The sequence below is a fragment of the Cucumis melo genome, chromosome 1, assembly GCF_025177605.1.
Source record: "Cucumis melo cultivar AY chromosome 1, USDA_Cmelo_AY_1.0, whole genome shotgun sequence".
In the NCBI taxonomy this organism is placed as follows: domain Eukaryota; kingdom Viridiplantae; phylum Streptophyta; class Magnoliopsida; order Cucurbitales; family Cucurbitaceae; genus Cucumis; species Cucumis melo.
Window position 1 is genome coordinate 18,864,768 of NC_066857.1, and position 17,501 is coordinate 18,882,268.

General features: G+C 31.3%; 1 protein-coding gene and 1 long non-coding RNA gene across 4 annotated transcripts; one reads left to right on the top strand and one right to left on the bottom strand.

The window, feature by feature from the left end:
* Positions 1-12,335: 12,335 nt before the first annotated feature.
* LOC127149016 (uncharacterized) lies at positions 12,336-13,665 on the top strand. 3 transcript variants are annotated; one of them, XR_007820207.1, is made up of 5 exons: positions 12,336-12,556; positions 12,633-12,725; positions 12,841-12,922; positions 13,191-13,263; positions 13,365-13,665. It is a non-coding gene; the product is annotated as an uncharacterized LOC127149016 (long non-coding RNA). The 3 variants fall into 3 exon arrangements; XR_007820200.1 differs by having other exon boundaries at positions 12,347-12,725; XR_007820199.1 differs by having other exon boundaries at positions 12,354-12,922.
* A 754-nt stretch (positions 13,666-14,419) lies between these two features.
* LOC103489590 (uncharacterized) lies at positions 14,420-16,422 on the bottom strand. The gene is made up of 3 exons (XM_051083644.1): positions 16,386-16,422; positions 16,012-16,121; positions 14,420-15,531 (listed from the first exon to the last, which is right to left on the bottom strand). Exons 2-3 carry the CDS (start codon positions 16,057-16,059, stop codon positions 14,779-14,781), a joined length of 801 nt encoding a protein of 266 aa, XP_050939601.1. The 5' UTR covers positions 16,060-16,121; positions 16,386-16,422; the 3' UTR covers positions 14,420-14,778.
* Between the last annotated feature and the right edge of the window lie 1,079 nt (positions 16,423-17,501).

The window sequence follows — 17,501 nt, forward strand, 5'->3', positions numbered from 1 at the left end:
TAGAATTGACTGAGATATTTTTTTGAATTAGTTTATATTTTAATATATTCGAATAAATTATTTTACATGAAAAATTTAGTTAGGATTTTTGTTTTCTTAAATTCAATTGCATTCTTTGTCATATAGTGTGGTAATATTTATCTTTTATATATGTCAAGATTATATAATGTCAATATTTTTAAATATGAGAATAAATATTCAATATTATCTTTAATTTTTTTTTGTCATATTGAAACTTATTTGATTGTTGTATATTTACATTATAATTCTCATGTAAATTTTGTGAGTCTTAAAATTTTACATATAGCGATTATATATATTTGATTAAGTTCTCCTATGATAAAATTTATGAAAGCTAATAATAGTTAATTACTTCTTAAACCCAATTTTAATTTAAATGCACCTTAAATTGTGTAAATCAGTTAGTGCTCATTGTTTTTACCGTACACCCGTATTTGCACATGTCAAAACATCTTTGCTCTTGCAATAATAATTTGAGAGAGACAGTTTGAAACATTATATTAGATATTGAGCATATGAGCATATGTTTCTATAAAGAAAAAGGTAAATTTAAATCAAATAATTTAATATCATTCCCTAAAGTGAATATTGCAATATTTAATTCTAACACCCCAGATTAAGATAAATTTTAAATCTTAATTATCTTAAGTTTAATTTTGACTAATGTTGAAAATACCTTGGGCGTTAGTTGATTTAATTGTTGAAATATTTGATTAGTAGAAATTAGAATTTATTCGATATTTTGGAAAAATATCTAATTAATTGAAATTTATAAATTTTGATTGAGATTGGTTGTTTTAAGTGAATTGTGGTTGGGGGATTTGTATTTGAAGGAATTATAAATGATAATATGTGTGGTTATATAATTAATTGAATTTGAAGTTAAAATAATTATATTATGAATATAGTATAATTGAGAGAGAAGATTTGAGTTAAAAGAGAGATTTGATGGATTTTAAATGAAGGGAGAGTGCATGAGATTTGATTTGGAGTTAGAATAAAGAAAAATAAAAGAAAAAGTAATAATAGTTATATTATTTTTATTTTTCTTTAAAGAGGGCCTTGGGATGTGCATAGGAACTATTCATCTTCCCCTTCCAAGAAATCCTAAGTTCACCTCCAACAAAACCCTAGCCTCCACTGCCGCTGCTCACCTTCGTCACGTGCCGTCCGTTTTTGCCTTCTCTATCTTCGTCCAAACCCCAATCGCGTCTTCTTCGTCGACCGTCGAGTGTTCACTGTTCGTCCGTTGATCGTCACGTCGTTTCCTCGTTTTCTTGTGAGCCGTCGTTTTCCATCATCGACCGCCATAAGTCGATCGTCGTGCGATGCTCACGACCGCCCGTTCCCATTTTTGTTTCCTCTCCTCCGTTGTCCGTTGATTGTACCGGTTCTCTGTTGCCCATCGTCCATCTTGGAAGCCGTAAGATTATTTTTTAAGCCCTATTGTAAGGGAAATTACAAGTTGTAATTGAACCTTGTAAAAGTGTTAAGTTAATAAAGGAAATTTTTGTATTCATTTCATTGTATTATCTCGTGTTTGTCGCGTAACAGTGTAAAAGTGAAAGTCAACAAATTGATAAGACGAAGTTAATGATTTTTAAGTTGATGTTTTTCGCTGATGCGTTAAGGCATTTAATGTCTTGCATTGAGGATAAAAAAGAAAAGTTGTTCCGCTTACTGGGCGTTCTATATTTACCACACGCTGTGGTAAGTGTAGAAGGTCCAGGCGGCACGCCTCCACATTGTTGCAGTAAGCGACTTTTGGGGTGACACGTGACAAAAGAAAACTTCAGAAAATTATTTGTATCTCTTGAAGATATCATACCATTCGTTTTAACCTCTTATTATGATATTATTGAATGTTACAAGTTCGTTACAATCTCTTTAAGAGATGATTATTTTTTTTAACCCACTTGTATATGTATGAAATATTTGGATTTCTTTTGAATCTCCTTAAGAGAATAAGAATAATTAATATTTATGTTTTGCATATAATACATCTATCCATATTATACTTAAAAGTTGATAATATGTCCAAAATTAAAATGCTTGAAGAGAAAAATCAAGTATAATATTAAGTTTAGAAGACTTGATAGTATTGACTAAAAATTTTGGAAGAGAAAATATCATTTTACCCAGATAAGCAAATTTTACAATGGACATACTTTATTCTCTTGTAAGAAAAGTTTAGTAAAGTTGAAAGGTGTGTGATATCATCTAGAGAGATTTATAATAAGAATAATTGTAACGACCTAACTCTTGTTACTAAGACGAGATCATTATTACTCAAAGGAAAATAAAATTTCTTAAATGAAAAATAGAAAATATCAAATTTTCGTAATTAAAAACACAATACCCATTAAAATCGTAAATAAACTAAAGCAAGTAGAAATAAATCTAAAAGTAAGTTCCTAACTTGGGCTTTATCTAGTTTTTAAAAAAGTAAAATAAATACGAGTGCATAAATACGTGCCATGGTCACTTCTTGTCATTCGCTAGCTTCTCTCAGCTCTTACCTCTACCTTTGCCTAAAACATTAAACATAAAAAAGTTAATATAAAAATATACTCAGTAAGGGACCTACTACTAGTTCCACTAGGTGAATGTTAACTTCCTATTAAAGTCTTGTAAAGTGGTACCCCTAACTTGCACGTTCCTAAACACGCTCAATCTGCGATCCGGTAGGTACATCTCTAGTCTTTGGTGAAGTCAATAGAACACCTAGGATAAAATTGGTTTTCGGTGAACACAAAAAACACCTAGGACAAACTGGTCTTTAGTGAATCTCGAAAGAAACACTAAGACAATTGGGTTGTGAGTGACCTCGTTGAGTCACTCATAACATATCATCTCATATAGGACTGGTGATCTCGTCAGATTATACAGTCATAAAAAGGTGGTGATCTCGAGAGACACCCATGTGGATACGACTCTAATAGATAAAGCTAACAATACAACCTATCCATAGCATGTAGCATAAAATAACATCATAAACATAAACCGAATATTAACCATAGCATTCTTAATCATGAGATTGATAATTCATGCATATAATCAGCATCAACAGTCATCATTAACATAATTCAATCAAAACTAACTATCATCATAAGCATAGACTAGTCATGACTACCAATTATCATAAATCATAAACAAATTATGCATATTAGCTACTTTAACACATAATGGAAAAGTTACATGCAAGCTCATATTTCAATTCGAAGGTCTAGTAGGAGAATCTCTTACGTGGAGATTAGCTTAAACCAAATTTAATTCTGACAACAAGATTAAACTTCCCAAGGAAAAATCCTAAACAATAATGATAAATAACTAAGTTTAATAACTTAGTTGCTTAAGGATAAAAAATCCAATTAATTCAATTTACCCAAAGTTGAGGTTGAATCCTATTTACCCTTAGTTGGAAAAATTCCACAGCCTAAACTCCCAGTTAAAATCTAACTAAATAAATCCAAAAATTATTTAATTAGAGTCCAAAATTAATATTTGTTGGATATGCCCAAAAACCCAATCAAACTTACTAAGATTTACCAAAATAGGTGGGCAAATGGGCCAAAATTAAGACTGACGGCTCGGCTTGGAATGGGTGGCTAGGCTTAGAATGGATGGCGGCTTGCGCAAGCAGCTTGGTGGACAAGGACGGCTCGGGCGCGGCTTGATGGACAAGAATGGCTTGGGTGCAGCTCGACTCGACTTGAAAGGTCAGCTTACGGCTCAGGTTGGCTTGTGTGCAGCTCACTCAGATGCAGCTCGTTTGATCGACGACGGCTTACGAAAGACGAAGCTTGGCGACGCACTTGATGCAGCCGGTCGGCTCAGACGTGAGACAGCTCGGGCGTTTACAAATTCGACGATTGGAGATCGGTGAGGCTCATCAACGACTGCGGGGCAGAGTGACGCGGTGGAATGCGGAGGAGACACGACAACCGAAGACTAATAGAATTTCTCTAGAAAGAATTTAAGATTATATGTAACGTCCAAGCTCAAGATTTGGACTAAGATTCAGAATTTGGATCCCCGACATTTCCTGCATCCATGTGACTTGGCAACATCATCCTTACTTGTCGTCTTAAAGGCTTATCAGAGAGAAAGAGGTCGCTACAAACCAACATAAGTCCTGACAGAGCAGTAGGGACCTCTTTGTCCATATGCCTTTAAAAGAAATCACAACTTGAGATTTATTATATATCGTTGATGATTTGAGTAGAAACTCTTGATGTGATTTCAAAGGAAATAGAATTTCTCTAGACAGAATTTAAGATTACATGCAACACCCAAACCCAGGATTTGGACTAAGATTCAGAATTCGGATCCTTGATATTCCCTTGCATCTTTGTAACTTGACAATCTCATCCTTACTTGTCGTCTTAAAGGGTTATTAGAGATAAAGTCATTCGCACAAACTAACACGAGTCCTTTCAGCATGCTTTGTCCTCACTCACATGCATCCTAGGAAAATTCCCAGGAGGTCACCCAATATAGAATTTTTTCAAGCTAAGCATGCTTAAATTTTTGTTTTTTCTTTCTTTTTTTTTTTAGAAACTAAATAGGAGATGAGAATATTTATCAACATATTTCCTTTTTTTGTTCTAAAAAAAGAAGAAACAATGAATGAGAAATGGGAAACAATAAACAAAAACAGAAACATCATTAAACAGGTTTTAAAAATGCACGTTTTGAAACTTTAGAGACCAAATAGGTATATGATCCTCAAATTTGAAGAACAAAAAGTTTTTATTTTAACTTAAACTTTTTTTTTTATTTTGAATACGACGAAAATGTTCTTGCATTATTGGATCAAATTCGACAATCATTTCAATTAAGTTAAAAAAGTTTCCATTATTTTCTTGATAATTTTTCTATTACTTCCTCAAAATGCTAAATTATTTTTAGCTAGGTTTTTAACAACAACCATATTTCGTGTGTTAATAACTTTATTCCAATGTTCTTTTTCTTTATTATTTAATTCTTGAACTCTCTCTCAATTGTTTTATTTTTAACAGTCTTATTTGTAAATCAACCCAAGCATTCATATTACATAGGGGCACTTGAAAAGAAAAAAGAAAAAAAAACAAGTTATAATAATTAAGTTGATAACACAAAAATTTATTGTTTGCAAAAACGACTAAAACAAAGCCCAACCCACATAAACAAAATGTAAAATGTCATAAATGCCCTTATTATTGATATTCATTTGATACACCTAGTACATTTGATATACACTAGCTAATACACCTAATACGTCTTGATCTGCTTGATACTCCTTCATAACCTTGATATACATTTGATACTTCTAGATAACCTTTGGACCTTGATACTTTTTGATACGTACTCAATACCCTTTGATACATCTAATACTCCTTGTTACACTTGATTCTTCTTATTACACTTGATACCCTATAGATCTTGATATACTTAAAGGCTCCAACAATAAGTTTGATACGCTGCTAATAAACTTGTTATGCTTCATTAGTAAACTCAACAAATTTGATACGTTTGATGCACGTGATATGTTTGATACACCTGAAGTATTGTATACACTTAGTATTCTTTGCTGATATACTTGATTGATTAAATACACTTGATATGCTTAAAGTCCTACTTATACACTTGATACACTATTGATATATACTTATAAGCTTGGTTGATATACTTGGTAATGATATACTTTTATAATATATTGTTGCTATACTTGATGATGATAACAGTACAAGAAATTGAGAAATTTCTGATGCCGAAAGGGACATCGACGAAGACTACGTCGGGAATATCCTACCATTTTCAATGCTGTAGACAAGGACAGAGAAACCCATTTCCGACGTCCCTATTTAGACGTCGAGAATGGTCCACCATGTAACGTCCTAAAATAAGGTAATTTTTTTATTTTAATGATCTTAAGTTTAATTTTAACTGTATTGATATTGTTTGATTTTTTGGAAAGTAGGATAAATTAAATACTTTTTGAGAGAATATTTAGTTAGTTTGGAGATTTGGAATTTTTGGTGTTATGAAAGATTTGAATTTAAGTGGAATGTGATTGGTTGATTTAAATTGGTGAGATTATATGTAGTTATATATGTGATTATATAATTAATTAAATTATGAAGTTAAGATAATTAATTATATTATGAAGATAATATAATAATTTAAGGATAATTATATTTTATTTTTAAGAAGATAAAAGTGGATGTGATTGACAAGAGAGAAATATTTGATATTATTTTTGGAATTAAGAAAAAGAAAAAAAGAAGAAGAAGATTGGATTGGTATTAAATGAGGAGAGAGAAGAGTTGAGTTTTGTTTTATTTTTCCACAAAAAGGACCTTGTGAAGCATGATACTATTCATCATCTTCTTTCTTAAGACAAAAGAAAACCTTAATTCTTACTTCACCAAAACCCTAGTTTCCATTCAGCCACAACCCCCTTCTTTTCCGTCAATCTCTCTCCGCCATTCTCTCTATTTGCTTCACCGTGAAGCCCTCGAAGCCAATCCCTCCATTCACAAGCCATCACACATAATTCCTCCATCTTGTGTGATTTCTTCCTTCATGCAGCAATGTCGTTGATGAGCCCTCATCGGTCGCTGATCGTCGCGTGAGTCAAAGCCGAGTTCAGCAAACACAAGCTGAACGTTCACTGGTCAGCCATTTTCATAAGCTGCCACCCGAGCGTGCGATAGCCGATCGTCTCGGCCAGCCGGGTAGTACACAAGCCTTTAATCTGTTGTCGAGCCATATGTGTGTAAGTCGTTTGAGCCACTCCCTGTTAAGCCTAGCTGACACCTATTTTTGGGTCCTTTTTCCACCTAGTTTGGTAAGTTTTAAAGGGTTTTGGTTAATACCCATGAGATATTAATGTTGGACGTCAAATAACTGAATTTCGATTTAAGTTGGAATTTACTTTAAGTTGGATTATTTTTCTTGAAGGATTTTTTTTGTTCAATTTTGGAAGTAGTTACCTGAGAATTTCTACCTAAGGTTGAGTTGGTTTCAACCCTATTTGTTGTTAAGTTGAAAGTCCTAATTAAATTTCGGTAGATATTGGTTAACAAAATTATTAAATTAATTTTGTCTGTATTTAGGACTTGATTGTTTGGGAAAGCTAATTTGTTGTTAGGATTATTTTTTTGCTTAAGCTAATTTCCAGGTAAGAGATTCTCCTACTAGACCCTCGTCATGAAGTTAAGAGTTTGCATATGATTTTTTTCTACTATGCATTAATGTAGCTAAAATGCATAATGTATTGATGACGTATGATGATGACTGATTGTTATGTCCAAGTTATGTTGATGAGATGATGGTGACTGATGATGTTAAGTTAATGCATGAAATATTAATCTTATGATTTAGAACTTTAGGATTAATACTCATGCCATGTTTATGATGCTATGATGTGCTACGTGCTATGGATAGGTTGTTTTGTTAACTTTGTCTATTTGAGTTGTACCCATATGGGTGTTTCTAAGGGATCACCACTTTTTTATGACTATGTGGTTCGACGGGATCACTAGTCTCATGAGATGTTATGTATATGAGTGGTCCGACGGGATCACTTACAGCCTGATTGTCTTAGGTGTTCTTTCGACTTCACTGAAGACCAGTTTGTTCTAGGTGTTTTTTTCAGTTAATCAAAGACCAATTTTGTCTTAGGTGTTCCTTTGGGTTCATCAAAGACTAGATATGTTCCTAAGGGATCATTAGATTGCATCTATTTGGGAATGCGCCAGTTTAGGGGTACTTCTTTATAGGACTCTAATAAGAAGTTAACAGATACCTAACGGAACTAGTAGTAGGTCTCTTACTGAGTATATGTTTATACTCACTCTTTCTATGTTGAATCTTTTAAGCAGAGGTAAGGGTAGAGGAAAGTTGGCGAATGACAAGAAGTGATCGTGACATGCCATAGGGAAACGTTTTGCTTCCGCTTTTGCTTTGCAATTATGATTTCAGTGTTCTTTGGTATTTTTTGACTATTTTTCTTTTAAAGTAGATAGGGCCCAAATTACAAGTTTATTTTAGATTTATTTCTACCTTATTTGTTTATTTATGATTTTAAATTAGTTGAAATTAGTGTTATTTTCCATTTTGGTTAAGATGGTTTTTATTTTATTTTAATAGTAATGACCTCAGCTTAGTATAAAGAGTTGAGTCGTTACACACCAATCCTTAACATCAACATTCACGGTGTCAGAAAAAGAGATATTCTTATTTTATTTTAATTTTTCCCTAACGCCATGAAAGCAGACGTCGAGAATGGTTGTCACCAACATTGACGTCTACAGTGACCACATTGGGAAGACTAAACAATTAAATAATTATTTACCATTCCACAACGCCATGCATGACATGTCGAGGATGGTGTCAACCATTCCCAACGTCATAAGTAAAACGTCGAGAATGCATAGAACTAATCTCGATGATTCACTTTATGCCATCAGGAATGGAGGGATCTACCGACATTTTCGAAGTGCGTCGGAAGATCCCCTATTTATTTGAGAACACATAACTCACAATGCAAAGAAAAGAGGAAAAGGCCAAGAGAGAGAGAGAGAGAGAGAGAGAGAGAGAGAGAGATCATCGTGTTGTTCGCTGTCTGTCGTCGTCTGGGTTCTTCATTGCTCATCGTCCTTCTCTCCTCTCGTCGTCCTATTTGGTCACCCCCGCTCTATGCCTAGGTAGGTTGTGTGTTTTTTTTAAAAAAAAGTTAAATAAATGTATGTTTAAATTGTCTATTTAAATTGTTAAATGTATTGAATTATTTGTTCAAATGAATCTATATTCAAATTGTTTGCATGGATAGAGTTAAACTTGATAAAATGTATGTTTCAACGTATTAAAATTGTTTGAAGTTTAGGGTTGAAATTGTTAAAATACATATTTAAATGTATTGAAACTATTTGAAGTTTAGGAATGAAACTGTAGGTATAAAATATATAAAATACATAGAGATGTATGAACTCAATTTAGGACTCATTAGAGTGTGTATGGAGAAATATCTATTAACGATTGGAATATCCCCTCCTATATAGACTGGGTGTATCATGGAGAGCCAGTGAACTTGTATAGAAAGATTTGATGAAGGAACTAGCTGTGACCCTAAGGAACTAGCAGTAATTGTTTTCTTGAAGAAATGAAATATTAGGTATGCATCATGATTTACAAGCTCCGATTGTACATAAAGAAGAAATAGAGGAAGGTTTGGAGAATTACATGTCGTTTAATAGTGGGGTAGAATAAGAGACAACAAACAAATTTCAGGAGTTATTAAATGAAGCACATACATCGAGGCCCTTAACGAGGGCCTAAGGGTAAGTTTTCAAATTACCTTACATATATGTTAAGCCTACATATACAGAAAACTAACTCGTATGTATTTTTTCTTTGTAGCGATGACTCGTGCTTGATTTTATTGATTGAGCACTTGCTCGATTTGTTGAGCATCAAATGCTCAGCACGTGGAAAAAGTTCAAGGGAGACAACTATAGGCATTTCAAGTAGTTTAGCAACCCTGAAGAAGCACGTGCCAACCCACCACCTAGATTGTTGAATCATGTAGATGATTAACACTTCGTTTGCGATCATTACATGGCTCGACAGTTTCAGGTGATTTATATTTCTACTGTTACTTCACTATTCATTTTTGTTGTTTGATTGTAACATTTTAATTATTTGTATGTAAGAAGAAATCAAGGATCAACAAGGTTGCTAGAGCAAAGCAAAGTCATTCCTATAACAACAACACGAGATCGTTGAAAAACATGGCCAACCTATGGACCATGTGAAGTTGTTTAGAGAAACACACAACAACAGGAGTGACCAGTTCGTTTCATAGGCGATCGCGAATGCACATGTAAATTTATGAAAACCATTATTTTCAATTTTTTATTTTTATTTTTTAGTTAATAACGTAAAACTTTTAGTGCAGAATCAAATGTTTGAACTTCAATCCCAACTCACCCCATAAGGTTCTCAACCATTCTTTAGGGACGAGATATACGAGACCGTTTTAGATAGACAATCAGGCTACTCAAAAGGCCTTGGTTAGGACCCTAAGCCTGGTCTCGAAAGACTACTGCTACCAGTTCTTCCTCTTTATATGAGTAAGAGATGCATGTGAGAGAGGTTAGCAAACTAAGAGCTAACCATGAAAATCTTAATCGATTAATTGAAGAACAACTATGAATGTCGGAGTTGCATGCCCAACAAATGGAAGAAATGAGGAAGATGATTGAGGAAATGAGTTGGGCACAGAGAGGACTGTGAACACTTGGGGTACGTATTTTTTTAATTTTTAATTTCTTTAATTTGTCATCGATGATATATATCTATATTTACTTTTATGTCAATGTAGGTTTGGAATTCATTGAATTTGATCCCCGCGACAATAATGAGGAGATAGGGTAGTTTTTTTTCCTTTTTACGTAATTTGTTTTGAACAATTTAAATATTTATAATTTTTATTATACATTCAAATTTTGCTATCTAATTCTATATATTACAATTTTTATTTTGATAATTTGTTATTAATTTTGTACTTGATGTCTTTCATAATTTTATTGAATTTACACTAGAAGAAATATGGCCTTTAACGTTGGTTGGTAAAAATAAAAACAGATCTTTAATGTCGCTTTTTAAATTGCAGATTTTTAATGTCGGTTTTAAACCGACATCAAAGAGGGATCTTTAATGTCAGTTTTAAACCGACATTAAAGCTATGATTAATTTTTGAAATTTTTGAAATTTTATAAAATCAAGTTTCCTCTCATTTACTCGCTTTCTTCCTTATGTCACGATTTTTCTCTCTCACTTTCTTCCCTATCTTCTCAATATCACTTTACTCCACCATTGAACCACCATTGTCGAGCTGTCCACCATCCTGCTTTCGTGCTGGTAATCCCTCATGCCCACCATCGCTCCATAGTCTCAAATCTTTAAAGATCTATTGAACACTGTCGTGCATCTGCTCACCACCACAGTTACATGTCCGCGTCTGTCTCGCCACCATCATCGCGTGTCTGCCTCGCAAGCTCAGATTTGTTGGTACACAATCGTTTAGAACTGGAAGATGAAATATATGAGAGATGACGAAGATCATTTACCAAATATGAATTTGAAGAAGTGAAAAAAGAAAGAAGTGAAAAATCGAAGAAGGAAGAAATTCTATAAGAAGAAATGAAGAAATCACGAACAAGAACAAGTGAAAAATGAAGAAAAAGAAAAATAATATGAAGAAGTTAATAATATAGAGAGGAGATGAATAAATTTCAAAGAAAAAGAAAAAGAAGTGAAAAATCGTCTGTTATATTTAAGAACAAACCTAAAATTTTTATGAAGATATTATGAGCTTTTTTATTTTGTTATATGGGTCGTAAATATTTTAATTTTTATTATATTTTTGAAAAATAACCTTTATGTAATGGGGCGTTTTTTCGACCGATAAGTCAATTAATTTAGAATCAATATTTTTCTATCTTTTCCTGGATCATATATACTATATATATTCAGAATGCACCATACATTTCTCATTATCATTACTAATATCATCATTGTTTTCTCTTTTTATTTTCACTTTCCTCCTCTCTTTAGTTTTTCTAAATTTTGAAGTTTATTTGGTTACATGCTTCATTTTCAACCATACGTAAGTTATCTGTTATTTTTGTTCCCTCTGTTGATTTGTCTATATATACCTACCATTTCTTCTATTAATTATTTCATCAATTCTTTTCTTATTACTTTTACTTCCAATAACAAACTTATGGAGAGAGAACCTTTTCGAGATTCAAACAATTTTTCTACTCTTCTTTTTTCTTGATTTTTTCATTTCTAGATTCATATTCTATAGTAGACATATCGATATTCTAAGTATGCAATATAAACAAATCTTAGATGTTAAGGTACTAACAATCAAATAATATAGTAAATAATTGATTCTATAAAAGGTAAAAATAATTTCAAGAAAAAGACTTGGAACTTTAAAGCAGTATTTACAATGGCCAATCCATATATATTATACAATTTCCACTTACCTAATTTAATTAAATAAGCTCCCAAAATTATTTAATTAAACTCTAATTTTTAAAGAAGAACTAATAAATCTTTAAAATAATTTCCATTAATTTGAACCTAATGAAACAAAAAACTAAGATAATTAATTCCAAAAAAATATATTAATTTTCGGGGTGTTACACTTTCTTAGTTTTAAATTCACTCAAATTAGAGTGATTTTCTCTAAGTTTTAGCTTAAAAGAGGTGATATTTTGGTTCTTATATTTTGAACCAAATGTAAGAAGCTCAATCCTTGTTCTCCAAATGGGTATATCCTTAATTTTCTTATGTTGGTTCTCCATGATTTTGCTTCTAAATAAGGATATACGTACTTTTGTTATCTAACCAAAAATGATTATATATAATTGTTACTTATATTGCCATGATGTTGATTGTTATCAGAATGCAAAAATTAGCTCAGGAACAAAATGACAAGATTGAAAAAGTGAACCATGAAAGAAAATTTCATTAAGTAAGTAGCATCCCCGTAATTCATACTATAATAATAGGGTAGAAGTCAATTAGCATCCCTGTATTTAGTATTACAGGTAGAAGTTGAGCACAAGGAGAAGGAAGATTCTGAGGAAGTATATGAACAAGAACTTGGGGATGAATCTGATGATAAGGGAGATAAACCTAGCGTTTGTATTCAGTGACCTTTCTTATACATAAATCTAATTTTCTGCATGTCTTGTTGTTTTCCATTTGAGCTAAGCGAGACTAACACTTTTTTATTTTGTTGTCAAATTCTGTTAGAGGAAAAGGCACTCAAGGTATTATTGAGATTGAAAATTCTAACTTGCTCAAGCCAAAGACCTTGAAAGCTAGTGATATTGATGTAAGTTAATATTCATCCTTACATATGGTTTTACGATTTGAACATTAATATACAATTGATGTGTAATTTCACTTCACGTTGCAGTTGGAAAAACAACTAAACTTTCAAGGCGTGAAAGACTATTATAAGTTCTATTTTGTTTGTTTTAACGGATATTTAGCATTTATTTAATTTCTTTGATAATTGTTTTAGAAACAAATATACAATTATATAGATTTAGGGATGCTTTTCTCATCGTTTATGAACTTGTATTTATTCTTTTTGCCAGGGAAGAGATAGAGAAACAAAAGGCTCACGAACGATTCATGAGGCTTCAAGAACAAGAAAAATGCACTTCGATAGTAAGTAGCATGAGTTACCTAGTTTTAAACGTTATAAATAATATAATATGACTAATTTTTATTTTTAACGAAGTGCCTACTCAACCTTTTATGTTTTATAGATTGATACAAGAAATTCATACTCACGGCTTGAATTGGATGAAGTAAGAGTAGTGGACTGAATTTTTAGCTTGGTACATATGGTAGACACACCTAAATATGATCTTGTTACTTTTGTAAATGGCTAACATATGGGAATGCCCATAACCTTTTTTGTGTAAATGTTTTGTTCATAGTCATTATGCTTATATGAGGCAATAGATGTAAGGGGATAGACTTTAGTTTTGATTTTGGAATAGACCACAAATAGGAAATTTTAGTTGGCTATATTTGGATTGGAACTATGTAATTGTTGTTGATATTGTTGAGAAAAATGAAATTATTGTTAGTTTACTTATTATACTAAATTATTTGTCATTTTTTTGTTATGTAACTACTGGTTGAAAAGTTTATTTTGTTGATGGATATGTTTTATTGAAACTAATGTACCTAATGCAGGAAACAGAAAAAGGAAAATTTGTATATTTAATATATTAATAAACAGTATACATGGCGTTAAATACATGTCAAGTATACTATCTTACTTGAATCAAAAATACTATTTTACTTGACGAATAAATAGTGTCAACTATAAAATTTTACTTGAAATGTAAATAGTGTCAACTATACAATTTTACTTGACACATAAAAAGCGTCAAGTGCGATGGATTACTTGACGTTAATACAGGATTATTTTTTCTTTCTTTCTATGTAATTTAAAATAAATACTTATAATTTGATTATTTATATTTAATGACATTTAAAAATTGTCATAGATTTATAACATTTAAAAACTGTCATAAATTCTTCAACTTCGAAAAATTCTACCTTTTTCCACTAAAAACACGAATTTTGGCATTCATGACAGTTTTTTCTTCTTTCTTTTCAATTTAGGTTGTAGTGATATGTCATTTTTCTAGCAATGACAGTATAAATATTTTGCCGTTTTGTTATATTTTTTAAAAGATCCCTTAGAAACATTTACAAAATTTTCTAAAATTTTACTATGTTTTGTATATATTTTCATTTTACCATATTTAAAATATATTTTTCAATAAATTATATATATTAAAAAAAGTTTCTAATAATAATCCAACTGCACTGTATTTGACTTTGACATAAAGGGAAGTACAAGCAAATCATCTCATCAGATGGCTTTCTACTCCTAATTATTCTTTTCCACAATTTATTTCTTTTTTATTTTACAAGTCACACTCCACAATATTCAACAGAAATGTAAATTACAAACCACACATACTAGTTGGTCATATAACCAAAGGATTACTTATCTTTCCTAAAAAAGTTGTTCTTACCGTAATTATTTGAGATACCAGATAGAATGTGGTACTTGGCTATGGTTCAATATCTTTCGTAAAAAGCTTGTTCTTGGTATCATCGTCTGGATAGAACGTAGTACTTGATCGTGACTCAATATCTTTAGTAAAAAGCTTTTTCTTTTGCATAGAATGTGGTACTTGGTTTTGGCTCAATATCTTTACTAAAAATCTTTTTCTTTGCATCATAAGTTGGATAGAATGTGACAGTTGGTCGTGGCTCGATATCTTTAGTAAAAAACTTTTTCTCTACACCATCATTTGGATAGAATGTGACACTCGGTCGTGGTTCAATATCTTTAGTAAAAAGCTTTTTATTTGCATCACCATTTGGATAGAATGTGACGCTTGGTCGTGGCTCAATATCACTAGTAAAAGGCTTTTTCTTTGTATCCTCATTTGGATAGAATGTGACAGTTGGTCGTGGCTCAATATCTTTAGTAAAAAGCTTTTTCTCTACATCATCATTTGGATAGAATGTGACACTCGGTCGTGGCTCAATATCTTTAGTAAAAAGCTTTTTATCTGTATCATCATTTGGATAGAATGTGACTCTTGGTCGTGGCTCAATATCTCTAGTAAAAGGCTTTTTCTTTGTATCCTCATTTGGATAGAATGTGACAGTTGGTCGTGGCTTGATATCTTTAGTAAAAAGCTTTTTCTTTACATCATCATTTGGATAAAATGTGGCACTCGGTCGTGGCTCAATATCTTTAGTAAAAAGCTTGTCCTTGCTCTTATCATTGTATTCAAAGCAATCTTCTTTTTCTTGTGATAGTACTGGTAATGACCGATCTTCAATCACATTTTTCCATTGTCCTCCGGGTTCATACCTTGATTCTATACTGTTGAAAAACTAAATGCCCCACCATGAAAAGAAAGAAAGAAAGAAAGAAAAAGAAGAGAGATTAGAGATTACTAACATTTCATTGGTTTAATTTGGTAAATATTATAAACAAGTTTCTTAAGTCTATTTAATAACCCTGTGGTGTTTTAGATTTTAGTTTAGGGAAATTAATATGTCTACAACACCCGCTTTAACCATTAAATTTCTTATGTTAGTTATCAACTTTTTACTAATGTTTTAAAATATCATGTCAACTTTTGAAAACTAAAAAATAAGTAATTTTGAAAACTTATTTTTGTTTTTGAAATTTATCAAAAAAAAAAAATTGAAAGAATGCAAGTCAGGATAAGAGAATAGAAATAAATAGACTTGTAGAAAACAAAATCAAAATTGCAAAACCAGTATAACGAGTCCATGAAATCTATAAACCAACGATTATATCTTTATAAAAGCAAACCTCATAAAGAGAGAGAGAGAAGAAATTCATACCAAAAGAAGCAAAAAGAGAGTGATTCCGAAGGTTGGTTTGATCTTCATATCTTCCGTAATACTAAGCTAAGTCTCCTACCTTCCTTCTGTGCACATGTGCTCAAAATTGACTATTTATAGAGAAAACAATGGTTAATAATTATAATAGTAGTCCCCTATAGAAATTTTAAAATTTATGGATATACTTAGGTACTACAAAAGGGTGATGTAAGCAATGTCATAATTGTTGAAAAACATTTGATTTAGTCGACCAAACAAAGACTGTACATTTCAAAAGTTCAACAATAATAGACAATCCCCTAAAAGGTTGAAGTTGAGTGCAGGGATATTGAATACTAACGCGAATAACTAAAACATATACATCTTTTACATACCCACATATTTGCAGATCAAAGAGTTCAAGATATCTTCTATATCAATAAACCATAAAAGATATATCATCTATTAGTTATGTGAATATATATACACTACCTAGCATCGTCTAACTAATTACTCAGTCGGAATGTTTAAACAACTTAATCACATTAAACATTTTTATAAAATTTTTAGAATATATGTCAATATTTTTATAGATTTATCCATGATATTTTTATAAATTCTGATATCAATATCAACATCATGTTGATATTTTAATTCTGGATACTAACTGATGTGGGGGAACATATTACCTTAGAATTTATAAAAATCGGTCCATAGATTAATTCATCAGCCAAACTCTTCAGTTTGTTTGCACGATAAGCACCCCTATTGTTTTGATAGATTAATTCAATTAACTGTTCATGAATTAATTTAGGTTTTATTTGGTAGTCATTTGATTTATAAATCAATTAAAATTGAATGTAATAAACAACTAATTAATTCACGTTTTATTTAGTACTCATTCATTTATTTTGAATTTTAAAGATGAAAGGTTGAAAATATCCCTTCATCCCTAAATTTAGTGTTATATCAAATATGTTTAAAAAGCCAAAATTTAAAAATTTTAAAAAAATTGTAATTTTTTTTTCAAAAAACCATTATTTTTAAGATGTAGCTAATGGTTTAACACTGTAGCTAAAAAGGAAGATTAAATTTTTTATGCTTTTTTATAACCATAATAACTACTCTATATTGGAGGTATAGCTGGTGAAGGTTAGGAGATATTATATTTTTCATAACCACTCTATCTTACGTTTATAAGACAAAGTTTGAAAAAAAAAAGTAATATAATAAAAAAAACATGAATCTTGTCTTTTGATTCTAACTATCAAAGTTCAAAATATTGATACCAACCGAAAAACTCTAGGTTTTAATTTTTTAAAATGTAAGTGAATAAAGTAAATAAAATCTAATAAATGTTGAAAAAGAAGTCACAAATATTACTTGACTGCCTAATCTAACGCTCAACTGATAATGAAGAAACAACATGAGTAACAATACGAAAAGAAAGAATAGAACACTAGCACTTTGGTAGTTCAGTTCAGTGTAATCACATGAACTATATCGTCGAG